The sequence below is a fragment of the Lampris incognitus genome, chromosome 4 (assembly GCF_029633865.1).
Source record: "Lampris incognitus isolate fLamInc1 chromosome 4, fLamInc1.hap2, whole genome shotgun sequence".
In the NCBI taxonomy this organism is placed as follows: Eukaryota; Metazoa; Chordata; class Actinopteri; order Lampriformes; family Lampridae; genus Lampris; species Lampris incognitus.
Genome location: NC_079214.1, coordinates 68077481 through 68090624, shown reverse-complemented (window position 1 = coordinate 68090624; position 13144 = coordinate 68077481). Strand labels below are relative to the sequence as shown.

The window sequence follows — 13144 nt, the reverse complement described above, 5'->3', positions numbered from 1 at the left end:
CCAATACTTGGTCATCGTATTTGATTCCAAATAAGGTGAAATGTTTCTAATATTTAATATAATCATTAAATAAACATTAAAAAATTAAAATGTAATATAATTAATATTTAATGTCATTTAATATAATTTAAGATAATAATGTAGTTTAATATAACAATTTATAATATAAAATAATAAAATTTAATTTAATATAATAATGTAATAATAATTTTAATATAATAATATTTAATGTGATATAATAATTTAACACAATGGATATAATCATACCCATTGCAATAGTGAAAGACTGGTGATGGTCAAACATCCAAGGGCAGGGTTTATTGTGTCTAGCACCACTTGCTGTCAAATTGTAAATGTCTTGCCATGTATAAAACACCAAGCCTCCATGTCTATAGTAGAGGATGAAGTTAATCATTGTTATTTATTCTTTTAACTCAAGCTGTTGGGGTTATTGGCTGCATTCATCACCCAACCAGGGTGTTAATACAAGAATTAGTTGTTCTCTACATGGAAGGTTAGGAGCAGAAGTTCTCTACATGGAAGGTTAGGAGCAGAAGTTCTCTACATGGAAGGTTAGGAGCAGAAGTAAGGTAACAATGTCACATCTTATTTCCATCATGAAGAGAAAGTGGACAGAACCAAGGTGAACAGAGAAGACATGACAGGGACAGAGCGAGGCCGACAGTGGAGATAACAGCAGGAAAGCAAGATAGCAGTCCAAAGAGAGGAAGGTGAAGAGCATGAAAGTTCATATTCATTCAAATTCATATTAACTTCCTCGGGGCCCACCTTCAAATCTAGATACTCCAGGTCCTTCTTCAGTTGTATGTAAGTGTCATCAGCCTTTAAGTGAGCAGTGGAGAAACAAATCACATGAAATGAAGCTGCAAAGGATGATGGAGACTTAGAAGACGGCAGAGGCTTTGCTTGCTGTTCAAGTTTCACAAGCAGAGATTTATTCATTATCATTACTTTTACCTAATCCTTACCCGTACCTCATCTGGTAACGTCAAATTATTTGATGTAATTAAATATTTTTCCTTATTAACATATTGTATCTGAGCTCATGCAGACAGAGCAGTATGGATATCTACAGGAGCATGGGAAAAGTAAAAAGTAAAAACAAAAGTCCAAAACATGGTCTGACATCAGAAACTAGGTGGCGTTTCATGTCTTAATGCATGCTCAATAATCCAGGTGAGAAAATCAAAGAAGGTGCAAACAGTTCATTTGGAAACATTGTGTTTAACAATCTGTTAAAGTTTAAAATAATTTAAAATATTCTGAATATTTATATACTTATAGATTTTATATATTATGTTATATTACGATATATTATTTTATTTGTTTATATATTAATAATTAGTAATTAATAATATTATGTATTTAATACTGTTTAATAATAATAATAAAGAATATACAGAATAATTAATATATTATTTACATATATACATATATTATTATATATATATATATATATTATATTCAAAAATAATATATTTGACATATAAAAAAAGCTGTTAAACATTGTTAAAATAATTTAGCAATCTGTTGAAAGGTTTTTTTTTTAGGGAGTTGCTCCTTATCCGATGCGAGGGGTAAGGATAGGATGTTGTGTTGCTGTGAAGCCCCTTGAGGCAAATTTGTGATATCAGGCTACACAAATAAAATTGACTTGCCTTGACTATGTTTATCGACAGAAATGTTTCATCATCATCTAAGTGACATCTTCAGTCTGAAAAGGTCACTTAGATGATGATGAAACGTTTCTCTCTCAATAAACGTGTCCAGATGAACTGATTCCACCTTCTCTGATAGTTTCCATTGAGAGTTTCCATTGCGGAGCAGCACAGCAGCTTCAGGCTGGTCTGCTGGTCTGAGAGCAGTGATCTGGTGTTTGGACCGGGTCTAAGAGGAAGAGACTGTGACCTCATGGATGCCTTTAAGCAATAAATACTGATGTCTCTAGGAAGAAATGCACTGTAGAAACATGTAATGAGGTGTTGTCGTTCAAGACATGTTGTGACTTTCATCGCACATTTGTCATTTCCGCAGTCTAAACTTGCACAGTTCTCAAACAACAGAAACAGTTTTCAAAATACAGGCACCATTCACAAGTAAATGAGCAACATGCTTGAAACGTGGCATACTCCTGTTTTCCAAAAAATAATAAAAAGACATAAGCGCTTTTAAGTGACTTACAGAGATTAACAGAGGATACAGACCGGTGTTTGGCCAACAGACACTCTGAAATCTACTCTGCAGTGCAATGCAGTTCATGCTGAAAAAGGTGAAATCAACAACACAGAAAAGCAATCCCAAAAGATCGCACAGTCTTATGAATGATGAGGGAAGAAGGGTTGGGTTTGGCTGGGGAGAGGGGCAATAGTAAGGCACTGGCATGGGGCTGCAGTGTGCTGGAGGGGAGGCTGGGCAGATGGGAGAGCCCCTGACCTGCAGGCTGGGGGCTAGAAGGCCGTTGTGCCGGTGGTTCTGCAGGTGAATGAACGCATCGCCGGGGCTGTGAACCTCAGCCATCTTGGCCTGGTGCCTCCGGAGCTGAATGAGGAGTAAGGTCAGCTCCTCTGGCTGTAGCCAGGACCAGGATTATGGGCGAGGGGCCAGCGAAGGGCAGAAAGGTAAGAGAAAATTCTTCAAAACCATGCCATACGGGCCAAAACAGTGGCTAAGCAATAACAGAAGCTGAGAGAGTGGTGTGGAAGAGTAGCCAACACATTTAAGCTACCATTACCTTCCATTACGTACAAGACGCTCATTGCCAAATTACACTGACAACCTCAAGTTCTTGGAGCTGCTCCATTTACAACAATGTAGGATGGACAATAAGAGTTTCCATTAGCTAGTGGAGATACCTGGGATGCAGGAGTTATTACTACAAAGCTAATTTGAAATTTAAAATCTCAAACAAGCCCTGAGTGGGAAAATCTGTCTCCTATTTTAAACATATGGAACAACTCTAGGCTTCATGTCTGAAGGTTCTCACAGGTTTAAATGCTGATTGTTTGATTTCAGTGTTTGGACTGAATTGTTCTTCCTCATAGAATTTGGTCAGGCTGCCATAAACTAAATAGAAATTTTTTTTTAATCAGACTGGTATTCTCTTCTAAGTGTGGTAGACATCATCTGCCTTTTGTACCATGTATGTGGATGTGAGGTTGGGGTACACGTTTTGTACTTGTCACTCAGTAAATGAGCAGATGTGATGGAGGAACATACCGTTTTACCGTGCAGGCTGGGTGCGCTGACCGTGTGCGTGATGTAGCCCATGGCTGGCACCGACCTCCTCTCAACCTGACAAGTCTGTGGACCAACACAAAAACCATCTCAATCCAAATGTCCTTCCAAACCAAACACACCTGAACGCCAAGCAGCTACTGAATTTTCAAGGTTGATAGAAGGGCTGCGCTACGAGCAAGATTGTTAGCCCAACCACACAGCCCTCGGACGCACTGTTTCACAAGTTTGCCAACAAATTTGCGCACACAGCAGATTTATTCATCCATCTATCCATTACTCCGTTTTATCCCCTCCCCACCCGTCTCTGAAACAAGGTGTGCCCCGAGTTTTTTCGACGCTACTGGGCTTGCGAAATCTGACATTTTTGCTTAACACACAGAATTAGTGAAGCTGGGCCCATAACAGAACCTTAAAAGGACACAAACAACAAGAGATTTAATTAACTACACATAAATTATCCCAAACCTGCTTTCTTAAAATAACATTTGTTTGCTACCAGCAAGAGAAGCACTGTAAGCCCTTCCCTTGGAGATTCCCATGCCACTATTTTTTTGCTGCATAATAGGTTTTTTATTTAAATGCGAGATCAGAAGAAAGAGACCGCTGCTGATGTTTGAGATACAGTGGAGATGTTTATAGGGTGCTGAGGAGCCCTGGGCAAATTGGATTAGCGGCTAATAAAACACACTCTTTAATGATATTCCACAGAGGTACGTAGAATGCTTTTTAACGCAGGCGTGCTCCAGCCAGAGCACACCGCCCGCCTCAAAAGATGCTGGGTCCACCAAAACTAACTTCATCTTGCCAACTAAATTTAGTTCCCATAAACCATCGCTGCCTCGGACTGTCTCACACCGCCGCTGCGGTTCCCTTTGTTACAGATGTAACTCCCAGTGCAGTGTTTTCCTTAATTGTGTATCATTCCGCTCGAGACTCGTAATTAGCGACACGGCACTTGGGGTGAATGATGAAGAAGCAGTGCGTCTGTGACACTTTGTTTACTTGTGTAAAGCTGCTGGGCTGGTTATGGGGCTCGAGCGTGTTGGCCAATGTGGTGGTGGCTTGCAGAGAGAGCTCCTCACATGTGGAGGGTGTGGTTGGGAGGTAGCGCAGGGTGTGGACGGCGGGGCAGCCCCTCGTTCACTATGCTGTGGTGATGGTGGTGTGTGTGCATGACTGGTTGTGCGTGTGTGTGTGTGTGTGTGTGTGTGTGTGTCAGCATTGGGATGGCTTGGGGAATGGGGGAGTGGCAAGCTTGCACACACACACCACCTGTGGACGACGGCCTGGGTGTGGGCTGTGAATGACTGGGTGATTCACATGAGCTTCAAAGTGTGTGCAGTGGGAAGTCAAAGCCTTCTCATGCTAATCTTCCCATGCCGAAACTTTGTTTGCGAGACAACTCATCACGCCCCTCATTGCCAATAGGCACCGACGTCAATAGCACTATGTAAAGCCATCGTGAGAATGAGACCTTTGTACTCCGGGGAGTTGATGGGTATGTTACATGAGAAACACAGGCTGAACAGTTGTCCATGCCGATGACAGGGTACTGATATCTTTGATGGTAAAGACCCAGCCAGCGACGACTGAGTATTGGTACACACATGAGGTCTGGAGGGCATAATCCAGATCCCATCAAAACATGGGTCTCTGGCTTTAGTGTTGTCAGCCCATACATAAATAAAGCACGTTTTAGCATATTGTGCCCTTCTAATGAAGCAGTCAGTCGCTCAGACGGTGAGGGACAAAAAGCCTTCCATCCAATGAAATCAGCATCAACACTACCCGTGTGAAAGCCAGAATCAGAATCAGAGTAAAAGAAAAAAGATATACTTTAAGCACAATCTATAAAGTATACTTTAGTATAAAAAGAACTGTAACTTCGAGCAACTAGAATGACTTGTGAGTACATAAAGTACACAGAAATATCTATTAAGTCAACGTTTCATGTAAAGTACCAGTGTCCGCCTTTTTCATCGTTGTACTTTTTATCAAAAGTATAGAGCATTCAACAAGTCTGGGTACAAGTAAAGTTCAAGTATACAATTGTCAAGTTCGCCTTTTGCAAGTACAACAAAAGTTAAGTAAAAGTACACTGGTTTATTTCTATTTCAAAAGAGGTACACGAAATCTGTGCTGAGAACTTCTTTCTCTAAGCGTCTACAGAGAGTTAAAGTGAGTACTGTGCACATGTGTAAATGTGTAAATGTGCTTCACTGCAGACACACACACGTGTAAGTGTGTTTCACTGCAGGCCCACATGCAGACCTCATCGTGCACATTTACACAGTTTCGCCAGATGTCAAGCCAAGACTCCTCCAAAATAAAGAATTCTGAAAAGCGCTCTCTGCCAGAAAAAGAAACTGATGGGAAAGTTGATATAGACCGCTGCTAAGAGCGTCGCCTTGCCGGAATAGAATGATATTTTTAATCTCAACTCATCTTCAGCCGCTTCTGCAGTCGGACCGCAGTGGCAGCAAGCTAAGAAGCGCACTCCAGACCTCCCTCTCCCCAGCAACGCCCTCCAGCTCCTCCTGGGGGATCCTAAGGCATTCCTAAGCCAGATTGGACATGTAGCCCCTCCAGTGAGTTCTGGGTCTACCCCGGGGTCTCCTCCCAGTTGGCCATGCCCGGTAAACCTCCAAAGGAAGGCACCCAGAAGGCATCCTTATCAGATATCGGAACCACCTCAACTGGCTCCTTTCGACGCGAAGGAGCTCTGATCTCCCTCCGGATGTCCGAGCTCCTCACCCTATCTCTAAGGCTGAGCCCCAGACACCCTACAGAGGAAATCCATTTCAGCCGCTTGTATCCGTGATCTCACCCTTTCGGTCACTACCCAAAGCTCATGAGCATAGGTGAGGGTTGGAACCAAGACTGACTGGTAAATTGAGAGCTTTGCCTTCCGGCTCAGCTCCCTCTTCACCACAACGGTCCGGTACAACGTCCGCATTACTGCTGATGCTGCACCAATCCGCCTGTCAATCTCCCACTGGGCTAACCATGCCCAAAAGGCCTCGTTCTTCAGCCTGATGGCTTGATTTTTTTTTTCCTTGACTGAATGATATTTTTGTTCTTTATAATTAAAACTTGTCTCCATCATCTGCATCTGTGTTTTTATTTTTTGAGGTTGGCCAAAGTAAAGGGAAAAATGAAATGTAAACATGAAAAAATAATGTTCTGCCTCTATGTCACCCAATGAGATAAAAAATGGAGAATTATCTGTCAAAACTGTTCTGGCATGGACCCAAACATAGCGATGGTACCAAAGAAAAGCTCCAAGATGTTGTAAAATTAGTGTATTTGCATAACAAATTATAATATTGCGAATGATGGCTGAAACTAGCAGGTGTGAATATTACACCAAGGCAGGGGAATGTATGACGTGGTTAATTATGGCTGATGATGCTGCAAACAAAGAAGGAAGGGAGCTACGTTGGGCATTAGGAGGCAGATGAATGCACAACCTAAGGAAAAAAGGGAGAAGAGTACAGGAAACTGGTCAGCTAGATCAGTAAGAAACATGTAATTACATTATGTTCATGGCCTACTTTACATTTCTCAGTGGTAAAATCAATAAAGACACATTGCATTGAGTCAGCGGTTACGACCTCGTTCAGACACAGCGGGACGGCATCCTGCCACTCATGACTCAGCCGGACTCTCTCCACCAATATCTGCTGCATAGCAAGCAATATTTTCATGTTGCCTTGGCTTACAGAGATATCATATATTCAGCAGCAACAGTTTGATGTTTTTCATGACTAACATTGACTTGATTGTTGAAATTACATTACATGACATTACAGTCATTTAGCCGACGCTTTTATCCAAAGCAACTTACAATAAGTGCATCATTTAATATAGGAAATCAGGAAAATACTGGTCATCAGAGGTCATAAATGCATCTAAACAAGCATCTAAGAGCAAAACCAGTGCTAAAGCAAAAGTGCAAGAAAGAGATTTTTTTTTTTGTGAAATGAGTGAATACAATAAGTGCTAAGAACAAGTAACAGGGTTGTAGTTCTTGAAGAGGTGAGTTTTCAACCTGCACTGAAAGATGGGCAGCGACTCCGCTGTCCTGACATCAGTGGGGAGTTCATTCCACCACTGTGGGGCCAGGACAGAAAAGAGCCTCGACCGGGTCGATCGGCAGCAGGGGCCTCTGAGCGACGGGGCAACCAGGCGTCCCGAGGCAGCAGAGCGAAGTGGTCGGGCGGGGGTGTAGGGCTTGACCATGGCCTGGAGATAGGAAGGAGCTGTTCCTTTCACTGCCCTGTAGGCCAGCACCAGAGTCTTAAACTGGATGCGAGCAGCTACTGGGAGCCAGTGTAGGGACAAGAGAAGGGGAGTTGTGTGGGAGAACTTAGGGTGGTTGAACACCAGACAACAACCAACTCCAAGTCTAGTGGTGTCCGGGTAGCGCAGTGGTCTATTCCATTACCTACCAACATGGGGATCGCCAGTTTCAATCCCCGTGTTACCTCCAGCTGGGTCGGGCATCCCTAAAGACACAATTGGCCGTTGTCTGCGGGTGGGAAGCCAGATGTGGGTATGTGTCCTGGTCGCTGCACTAGCGCCTCTTCTGGTCGGTCAGGGTGCCTGTTCAGGGGGGAGGGGGAACTGGGGGGAATAGCATGATCCTCCTACGCGATACGTCCCCCTGGTGAAACTCCTCACTGTCAGGTGAAAAGAAGTGGCTGGCGACTCCAGTTGTATGGGAGGAGGCATGTGATAGTCTGCAGCCCTCCCCGGATCAGCAGAGGGGGTGGAGCAGCGACTGGGACGGCTTGGGAAGAGTGGGGTAATTGGCCCGATACAATTGATGAGAAGGGGGGTGGGGGGAATTTGAAAAAAAAAATCCAAGTCCAGTGTGTATATGTGCTGACTGAGGCTGTAAGAGGTGGCCAGGAGTCGATCCCTGTGCAGCCACATCTGCTGTAGTTTTCTTGAGCTAGGAGGTCTAGATATTTAATCCCTGTTGCTCTAGGGCCATCGCACTCGCTGGCTGACATTGTGCCCCAGCCAGAGGCAAAAAAGATAATTTCATCACATAATTCTGCAACTGGTGTAGCTGGCGCTATCCGATGTGAAGGTTTGGAGATCGTGCATTCATATTAGTCATTTTAGTCACTGAACATTATCTATTTTTGTCAGTCACATGGCTTTGCTTTTGGGTTGAGTAATGCTAAGTATTGCTCACAGGTGCATTTATCTCCGTCCCTAAACTTAAAACAAAAATCTTCGTCATGAAAGTGGACAGAGAGCACGGACTGAGTTTGATGCAGAGAGGAAGGTTACATGATGAGGTTGATGGATGGTATAATTATACCTGATATAATACGATTTATAAATAACGTACCTTTATAATGACATTTGAAAATAATAAAATATAATTTAGATTCATTTTAAATTGTTTCCAAGGTCCTACCTGAGAGAGCTGGGTGCAGGCATGTCCAGGGGAGCTGGGTCTTGTGCTTTCCCCAGGTAGTGGGTCCTCCAGGGGCCGGACGGTCAGCCGATCTGAAGGAGTGTGTGGCCTGCGGGGGGAGAGGGGTTTAAAGGTGGACGGAACGGACGGGGGGACTTCACAAGGCGACGGGGGCACAGAGATGGAGCGGGGCATCTCCACAGTGACCCTAAAAGCGGAGGCGTCCATGAAGTTCGGGCCTGTGTAGATGGGTGCAGTGGGGCTGCCGTGACGGAACTGCTGGCGCTGCTGCCATTCGTACAGCTGCCAAACCATGCCCTCCTTGTTGGCCATCCGCTCGTCTGTGGACATCCGAAAGTGGCTGAGCCGGTCGTGGGCGTACTTGTAGTCACTGGGCAGGTTGCTGGTCACTGGAGGAGAACTGCTGCCAGATGGGAGATGGGGTGTCTTTGGCAATGACTGGTAGGCCACATCCACTGTGCTGGCTTTTGGCTTCATGGGAGGTGTCCGGCGGGGTAGACTGTACTCAGCAGAGGGAGTGCTGAAGAGCATAGTTAATGAGTAACGTCTCACTATATTATACATATAATCAAATATGACCAGTGCGTAAGTGCTTCTGTATATAAAAAAGAAAATAAAGTTTCAAAATAGTACAGCGTTAGTGTGGAGAAGCATGTCAGGAGTGATTTGTGACAGAAGGGTACCAGCAAGAGTTAAAGGGAAGGTTTACAAGATGGTAGTGAGACCAGCTATGTTATATGGTCTGGAGACAGTGGCACTGATGAAGAGACAGGAGGAGGAGCTGGAGGTGGCAGAGTTGAAGATGATAAGATTTTCACTGGGAGTGATGAAGAAGGACAGGATTAGGAAGGAGTATATTAGAGGGACAGCTCAGGTTGGACGGTTTGGAGACAAAGTAAGAGCGACAAGATTGAGATGGTTTGGACATGTGTGGAGGAGAGATGCTGGGTATACTGGGAGAAGGATGCTGAATATGGAGCTGCCAGGGAAGAGGAGAAGAGGAAGGTCAAAGAGGAGGTTTATGGATGTGATGAGGGAGGACATGCAGGTGGCTGGTGTGACAGAGGAAGATGCAGAGGACAGGAAGAGATGGAAACGAATGATCCGCTGTGGCGCCCCCCAACGGGAGCAGTCGAAGGTAGTAGTAGTAGTAGTAGCAGTGGTAGTAGTAGTAGTAGTTAGTGCAATGTTAAGATTATATCAACCACTAGAGGGCAATATTCACTCAGAAGTGATTCCCCCCCCCACCAACTTTTCAGCAGTGTTTGGAAACTTGAGTGACTAATACCACAACTTTGTTCAATCACCTCCCTTATCAAGACCAGAACATCTCGCTTCTACAGCAGCGCTGACCCTGCAGCAATCCACATCCTAAATGCTTCACTGAATGTACAAGTCCTTATACACATGCACTTAATTTGTCCCTACAAGGGCATGGGACATATGGTTGCATTAACTGCATTATAATTGTGACAGTATGTTTTTGTGGACACGCCTTGTATGTATTGTGTGGTTGCCTACTGTTGTTATGTTTAAGCACACTGAAACAAATTCATAATCTACTGTAAAGTTGATATGGCAATAAATTTCGAATCTTGAATCTGAATTTAAGGTGGTCCTGATGTTGTTTTTAAATGTTGGTCTTTTCAAAACGATTACATGAAAATCTTAACTGACCTTTTGGGTGTTTCCCCTTTCTGAACTTTGACCCAATGCTCCACCTGAGCCATAGCGGTCTTCCTCTGGACCTGTTTCTCGGTGTTTGTCCGAGGAATGAAGCCTTTCTTATGGGCAACGTTCCCATTCTGTCCTGCAAGATGGGCCATTTGGCCCGGTGTCTGCTGGCCATTCTTGTGGGAGGATCCGAGGACGGGTTCTGGGGAGTGTCCCTCGACTCTGTCCTCTGAGGCGGGCTGGCCGGGTCTACCTTGGCTCTCCAACCCGTACCTCACTTCCTCTCCGTGAGCCAGTCGAACGCCATTGTCCTGGTGCTCCTTCCTGTCGGGCCGATGGAGGCCCTCTGACGGGAGGGCGTTGTGGCTGAAGGTGATGTGATTGGTCTGAGGGACTGCTTGTTGAACAGTCTTCTCTGGCCTCTCCACCTCCCTGTTAGAAGAAAGAAGAGGGGTGGGTGGAGTTAAACAGGAATATATTATCAAAATGTTGTCATTACTCTCCTATTGTGTGATCTCATACAGTGAGGGTAAAGGTAGCATGATGTTACAAATTTCTTTTCATTCATTTTAGGCTTTTTTCATCCGCACTCATTTTACAGCAATTTAAAGTTGTTATAGAAATTCCTAGTAAAAATTATGTTTTCATCGTCCTGACAAATAGCATATTTCTTCAGTCACACCATCCTGCAGACCTGCACTTGAAGGCGTCCACTAACAAAAACGTCCAGTGAATGTAGCCGAGACTGAGAAAAGGTGAGTGATCTTCTACCAAGCCAGCAGCACGTAAATGTCCACGTTCTTCTTAAAATACCTGGCTGTTGTTACCCTCCCCTCACAAAATCCCACCCGACCATTCTGTTTCATCCATCCATGCATCCATCCATCATCTGAACTGCTTATCCTGCTCTCAGGGTCACGGGGATGCTGGAGCCTATCCCAGCAGTCATTGGGTGGCAGGCGGAGAGACACCCTGGACAGGCCGCCAGGCCATCACACAGGGCCCACACACACACACACACACACATTCATACCTAGGGACAATTTAGTTTGGCCGAGTCACCTGACCTACATGTCTTTGGACTGTGGGAGGAAACCGGAGCACCCGGAGGAAACCCACACAGACACGGGGCCAACATGCAAACTCCACACAGAGGATGACCCGGGACAACCCCCAAGGTTGGACTACCCCGGGGCTCGAACCCAGGACCTTCTTGCTGTGAGGCGACCACGCTAACCACTGCGCCACCGTGCTGCCCTTGTGTCATTCATATATTTGTTAAATTGTAGAGGACTGCGGTGCTCTAAATGCCATTTCATAACACCGAGTTCCCACACTGCAGCACATCCTCCTATAAGCGCCTCCTGAGCAGCTCTTTCAATTCCCGACACAGTATGATGAAGAACACCAGCTGAAACAGGTGGATCACAGAGCACTAAGCAGGGGATAATAAGCCACCGTCGGCACTTCAATTACCCCGAAGTGACCCCGAGTGTAATTTCCACTGCGGTCACAGAGAGAGGAGAGCTTCCCAGACTCCCGGCCGAGTTTGTCTGAGGAGATATGACAGACGACAAGGAGCTTTCTCAATAGGTTTTAAACCCACTGGAGGCGTGCGGGGCTGTTGGCAGGCGGGCAGTGTGCTGACTGTTTCCCCGGTGAAGAACGACAACCATTTAGTCTTGAACAAATAGTTTTGGGCAGCTAGCGGCTCTTCTCGGTCCACTGTAATGATGAGACTTCTGCTTGGTTTGGCTCCACGGGGGAACATGCGGGACGTGGTGCTTCTTGTTAATCACCCAGATTTTCGGGTTGCTCATCACTGTGCATCTGTTTTGAGAAAGGTACAGTTTGAAAGGGAGACAGAGGATCGACAAGTGTATTTCAACTAATTAAACGCTGTATTCGGATGTACCACGCAGTGAAATAATAACATCAAGAAGGACACTGTAGGAAATGTTGACGGCCTGTGCCTGTGTACTATGTGATATTATTCATAAGTACTTCTTTTTAAGAGTCCCTTCTGCAATTGCCAAATATTATTTTAAGCAGTGGTTAGCGCAGTCACCCCCTGGGTTCGAGCCCCAGGGTAGTCCGACCTTGGGGGTCGTCCCGGGTCGTCTACTGTGTGGAGTTTGCATGTTCTCCCTGTGTCTGCGTGGGTTTCCTCCGGGTGCTCCAGTTTCCTCCCACAGTCCAAAGACATGTAGGTCAGGTGAATCAGCCTACTAAATTGTCCCCAGGTGTGAATGTGTGTGTGTGTGTGTGTGTGTGTGTGTGTGTGTGTGTGTGTGTGTGTGTGTGTGTGTGTGTTGGCCCTGTTATGGCTTGGCGGCCTGTCCAGGGTGTCTCCCCGTCTGCCACCCAATGACTGCTGGGATAGGCTCCAGCATCCTCGCGACCCTGAGTTGGATAATGGATGGATGGACTTTACCCTGTGATCCTGGCCCAAAACAGATAAAGATTCTCAGGTACCGTACTGACACCTGTGGTGATGCTGGTAAGTGCAGTGGTGTATGACCACTCTAAATCCTTCCGAAACCCATTTGAAACGAATGCTGCTGTTCAGCACCTGCACCACCAGAGTAGAAAACCCGTATTAGTGAACCTGCATTACAGTAATTGGCGTTGCGCCATCTGTTGGTAAAGGCCCTCTATGAAACTGACCTTCTATAGCTGTTTGCAAGCCACAGTAAATGGCCTCGTTCTTCAGAGTCTCTGCTGACTGCCTTCTTTTTGTTGATATGGTGAAGATGT

The 13144-nt window shown here is 45.2% G+C and overlaps 1 protein-coding gene across 1 annotated transcript in view; it reads right to left on the bottom strand.

Moving 5' to 3' along the window:
• The window catches only part of plekha7b (pleckstrin homology domain containing, family A member 7b), a 176292-nt gene that overhangs the window by 38186 nt on the left and 124962 nt on the right, over positions 1–13144 (bottom strand). Inside the window, exons 10-14 of the mRNA XM_056278536.1 lie at positions 10391–10819; positions 8693–9233; positions 3238–3321; positions 2455–2589; positions 790–843 (exon numbers count right to left, since the gene is read on the bottom strand). Of these exons, the coding sequence (XP_056134511.1) occupies positions 790–843; positions 2455–2589; positions 3238–3321; positions 8693–9233; positions 10391–10819 (1243 nt within the window). The remainder of the gene's footprint in view (positions 1–789; positions 844–2454; positions 2590–3237; positions 3322–8692; positions 9234–10390; positions 10820–13144) is intronic.